Source organism: Poecilia latipinna, unplaced genomic scaffold (assembly GCF_001443285.1).
Source record: "Poecilia latipinna isolate Pla-1442-1.1 unplaced genomic scaffold, P_latipinna-1.0 Scaffold5493, whole genome shotgun sequence".
NCBI lineage: Eukaryota > Metazoa > Chordata > Actinopteri > Cyprinodontiformes > Poeciliidae > Poecilia > Poecilia latipinna.
The window spans coordinates 13,343-18,430 of record NW_015118109.1 but is presented as its reverse complement, the minus strand read 5'-3'; the positions used below and the strand labels follow the sequence as shown (position 1 = coordinate 18,430).

Genomic DNA, 5,088 nt, shown 5'->3' with positions numbered 1-5,088 from the left:
TATATATATTTGAGTCAATAGATATAATTTTTACCCTATGGTTTTCAAAATAAATTTAAAGTTTTCCACTAAAAAAGCCCTAAAAGAATCAGATTCATGCCCATGAATGTTTGACATCACCTGCTCTTTATAATTCATCAAAAACTTTTCCTCAACTTAGATCAAGATAAATGATCAAACTCATGTTGTAAATGTTACAGAGGGAACATTTAGATTCTGAAACTGATTATTTAATGGTGAGGCGAGTTATCGGTACATGGTCCATGTTTACCTTTGTGTTTCTTGTAGAGAATCAGTCCAACCACCCAGAACAGCAGAGTGAAAACGATGGACAACAAAATGATGATTATAATCGGCACATTAGTCAAAGGCTGAATCTCTTCATTAGATCCTGAAATAAGATTCAAGATATCAGGTCAGTGAACAGTGAGAGAGACGCAGACAGCCAACATCAGGAATCCAAGATGGCTGATTCCAGAACGAACAGCCTCCGTACACAGAGCACCTCCTCTTCCTCCTCTTCCTCTTCACCAAATGTTTAAACCAGAAATGGAAGATATTTCAGTTTGCGGTTTTGCACAAGGCTAAACTTTGAAACATATTATTCTACTGTAAGTTCTTCAAAGATTCTCTAAGAACATAAATCTACAACTAAGATTAGACTTTGAAAACCTTTTTCCTTTGGAAGAAATCGCCTCCATTTTAATCCGAAAGATTAATAGAATATTTTCTAATATTTCAAGTGTTATTTTAGCCTCATAATATTCAGTGGTATCAAACTTACCTCCTGTTGGTGACCTTGGATTGACAACAGCCAGCCAGCTTTCAGGAGACTCTCCAACTCGGGAAATGGTGCATTTATAGAGTCCTTCATCTGACTTGGTGACCTTGGTGAAGGTCATCATATCAGTTTCATAGTAGGTTCCAAGACGGACGCCATCTTTGTAGAAATCATTAAAGTGTGGTTCCTCTGTATCCTTCTGAATGCACTTTAGAGTCACAGTAGATCCTTCCTTCACTGGCTGAGCAGAAGCATTCAGGATGACTGATCCACCTGATGGACAGCAGAAGATCAGTTTGACATGTTACATTTCTATTTCTGCTGGATTTATAACAAAATCAAAATCTACATGTTTATTTTCAGAAGATATGAAAAGTTAACAAACATCTTCAAAATGTCTGGTTTCTATGATGTAAGAAATATAACTCTTTTACATTCATATTTACTATTTTATATTTTTATGTTTTTTGTTTTTTCATTGTCAGATTTTAGTTATTAAATTCAAAATAAAGGCAGCAAACATTCTGACAGGATTTATCTTGATATCATTTTGTTCTGTAAATAAACCTTAGAATATTACAATGTGTGCACATTATCTAAAAGAACATTATTTATTTAATTTAAATAACTTTTTAAGACTTCATTGTGAACATTCAGACCTGTAACAGAGATGTTGAGAGCCCGGCTCTTTTCCCCTTCATGGTTTTCACACCAGTATTCTCCACTGTGGCTCTCAAAAGCGTACTGGATGCTGCAGGATGCAGCTGGGACGCTGCAGGCGTCAGAATCATTTGCTGAACTCATTTTGTGAAGTTTTCTCCTCACTCTCCAAGCTTTCACTTCTTTGTCTGCCTCACAGCTTACAGAGACAGACTCATACTCAAAGAACTGAAGTCTGTCTGGAGAGATAAGAGGAAAAACTGCAATGATAAAAACACAGAAATTAATTGATGAACTTTAACATAAATCCTTGAGAAACAATTAAAACTTATTTTTCATCAGCTGGTGATAAAGTTAATAAAATTGCTGATGGATTTGTTTGTAAGCAGTTTAAAATTATTTGAATTAAATCTAAAAAACATAAATTTTTTCTCTAAATAAATGCATAAAACAAATCAGTTTCCAACTCACCAGGTTTCTGATCAGTGTAACTCAGATCAGGTTTTGTCAACAGCAACACAAACATGTTCATGACTGTAGAAACATGAGAAAAGCTTCAGATCCAAACTCAAAATATAGATATATGTCAGAAATAAATAAATAATATATCTTTACTCACAGATTTGCATGCAGAGAGCTGTGACCTCCATGACTGATGCTTGATGCTGACTGAACGAGTCTCACATGTAAACCCAGATCATATGCAGCGCAGAACTTCCTCTTCCTGTTTGACTTACACAGAGCAGCAGAGAAACAGGGAGAAATACTGAGATAATGATGTAGAATCAACTTTATTTTAATGAAACACACAGATACTCAGGTTCTGTTATGGATCTGCAACAGAACTTAATATATTTGTGTTAAAAATATTAACAGAGGTTTTTTCTGGTTAGTCAAATTTATATGCTAAAAACCCGTTTAGTCTACAATCTTCCTATCTGTATATAACTTTAATTTTCATCTAGACTTGTTTGTCACAGTTTGGGTTATTTTATTTTATTTTATTTTTTGTCTAACTGTATGAAAGTCTGTTAATCTCCCAAATATTCTTTATTTATAACTTATGCAACAGTTAACTGGATCTTTAATAAATATCTGACAACTAGAAGGCGATGTTTTGTCGCCCCCTACTGGTTGGTATGAAGTAATAGCCCAGCTGAATATATGCAGGATATTTACTGACTCTGGCTTCTTATGGTTCAGTCTTTTCTGCCATCTAGTGGTCATTAGTCCACATTGCATCACCACTGGCCTGTTGATTTTTATTCACTAAAGGAAAACTGGTTTGTGTCAAGAAAATGATTAGGGATGGTTATAAATTTAATTTCTTCTTGATAGACCAACAACTATCAAGTTAATCATAAATTGTAATGACAGAAAATAAAAACTAAATTTTAACTTAAAGAGTTTATAAGTGCATTTTTTTATTTCATTTACAGGAAAACAGAAACTGATGTTACAGAAATGACAGAATAAGAAGAGATCCAACCACAGATGGCAGATATGAACACATTAGGATTTTTATTATTAAAATAAAAATTAGAAACTTGTTTAATTGTACCGCAAATAATAATAATAATAATAATAATAATAATAATAATAATAATAATAATAATAATAATAATAATAATGATAATAATAATAATCAGAAATCCTTGAACTCATTTTTCACTATTCACAAATATAATCTCAAGGCACTTATGCAGGTTAGGTTTCCCTTCTATACATCAATCCAGTTCAAATATAATGCATATAATCAAACAATACAGAACAATTTATTATTCATTGGAAAATAATTTTTAAAAATATCCACTTAAAAACATCCAGCCATTCCATTTCCTCTTGTACAAGCATGTGGCAACAGTGGAGAGGAACAACTCCTACTTAACCAGACTTAGTATGAGCAGCAAACTGAGGGCTGAGACAACAGAAAATGACAAAAACCCAACACCACGGTGTAACTCTTTACATTTGAAAGCCCAACCAAAATTTATTTCTGCCTTTAATTATTTTTCTTTCTATATAAAAATATGCAAAGCAGTAAAATTACTACTCTTGTTTGCAGGATATTGATAAAGTAGATCAAACACCTTGTCATGTTTTTTTTATTGTTGTCATGACAACAGCATCAGGAGACAAACATAATTTATTTCATTTTATGCTGGTTTGAGTTTTTTTTTAAGATGTAAATTCATATTTTGGTGTTTGGACACCAGATGGCGCTAGTTTAACATGATAGTTTTATTTGACAGGGTTTAGATTATCTCAGCTCTGAATGTGATTCATGACTGCAGAGACCAGACTGACCTCAGTCTGAATCAGAGAGAAGACATGAAGGAGTTAATATTGATATAAACTCTCTAAAGGTACCAGGACGTCCAGATAAAAGCTTTTGACTTCAAGTATGTGAGTTTGACATGAAACTAAAACAACTGATGAGTTTGACACAGAACAATAAATCTGTCATCATGCAGCAGCAAACAAAGAAGTAAAGAATCGGATCTTCTGCAGAGATCAGGTTTTCATGTTTTTTTTAAGTCCTTTCTTGTTATTTCAGCCATGTTCTCAGTTTGTTTAGTTTGTCTTTATTGTTGTTGTTATTCATGTTTAGATTCCTTGTGTGTTAGAAACTCAGTGCAGAGGTCTGTTGATAGATCTATGAAGATGCTGTCAGGTATTGTTAGTTTATCTAATTTTAAACACATGTAGAGTAATAATAGTGAGATGTTAAAGACCATCACAGTGAGTTTATTTAAAAAGCAGTAGCTGCTTTGCTCTGATGAAAATCAGAAAGACGTGACAACAAAAGAGGCAAGAACATCATAAAAATAGAAAATACTACATGCAAAAGTCTGAAAGAGAAAGATAATAAGTCCTAAAAACATGTTTTAAATTTCTATAAACAACATAAACACAGATAACGTTTTTAAGGTGTCATGTTTATTATTGCTTTGTTGTATTTGTCCATTTTAAGTTATGACAAAATGTCAGAGACTCTTCTATCATTGACTAAAAAAACCAACAGTCTGAGCTGAGATTAGCTCCATAAAATAACTAATTTAAGTTTTAAAGGCGACTGAAGAGTAAACTGACTGCTGCTCTGATGGACTTCCTTTGGTGGCAGCTGAGGAAACCTTTGACCCTGATGAAGAAAAAACAGAAATTCATTAGAAAACTGCAAGTAAGTGGAAGATTTTATTTCAGCTTTCTTTTGGAAAGTTTATCAGCTTTTGGCATCAATTATTTCTGATACAGTTGAAGCTGTTTGTGTTTTTATTGCCAGTATTTGTGAAGAAATGGATGCAGAGTTAGAGACAGTTCATTCAGTGAAACAGCAGCTTTGTTTTTCTGTTTAATGTCAGGTTGATTTCTATTGTTGTCTATCTGAGCCTCGTGTTGCAACCTGTGGTTTGATGGTGTTTGTTTTTAACTGATGAGGTAAAATTACTCCTGGTGCGATCGATACATCTGTCTGAAAATAATTCTTGTCAAAGTTAGCCTGTGAAGCTGAGCTAATGTCACGGTGTCTGCACCACACATCTGCTTAGACAATAAAAATACCTTTCTTCTTTATCTCAATGGCAGCATACGTGATGCTGTCTGGTTCGTTCGCAGCGTCTCCACATGTAAGAACTGAACATCATGTC

At 33.5% G+C, this 5,088-nt stretch overlaps 1 protein-coding gene and 2 long non-coding RNA genes across 3 annotated transcripts; all 3 read right to left on the bottom strand.

The window, feature by feature from the left end:
• Positions 1-271: 271 nt before the first annotated feature.
• LOC106943579 (high affinity immunoglobulin epsilon receptor subunit alpha-like) lies at positions 272-1,585 on the bottom strand (the record flags this gene model as incomplete). The annotated part of the gene is made up of 3 exons (XM_015026883.1): positions 1,441-1,585; positions 785-1,054; positions 272-391 (listed from the first exon to the last, which is right to left on the bottom strand). Coding segments are annotated over exons 1-3 (535 nt in total), but the record flags the coding sequence as incomplete, so codon positions are not given.
• Positions 1,586-1,610: 25 nt separating this feature from the next.
• On the bottom strand, positions 1,611-2,200 carry LOC106943581 (uncharacterized). Its single transcript, XR_001423954.1, has 3 exons — positions 2,061-2,200; positions 1,913-1,975; positions 1,611-1,701 (listed from the first exon to the last, which is right to left on the bottom strand). It is a non-coding gene; the product is annotated as an uncharacterized LOC106943581 (long non-coding RNA).
• A 1,968-nt stretch (positions 2,201-4,168) lies between these two features.
• LOC106943580 (uncharacterized) lies at positions 4,169-5,065 on the bottom strand. The gene is made up of 2 exons (XR_001423953.1): positions 5,003-5,065; positions 4,169-4,583 (listed from the first exon to the last, which is right to left on the bottom strand). It is a non-coding gene; the product is annotated as an uncharacterized LOC106943580 (long non-coding RNA).
• Between the last annotated feature and the right edge of the window lie 23 nt (positions 5,066-5,088).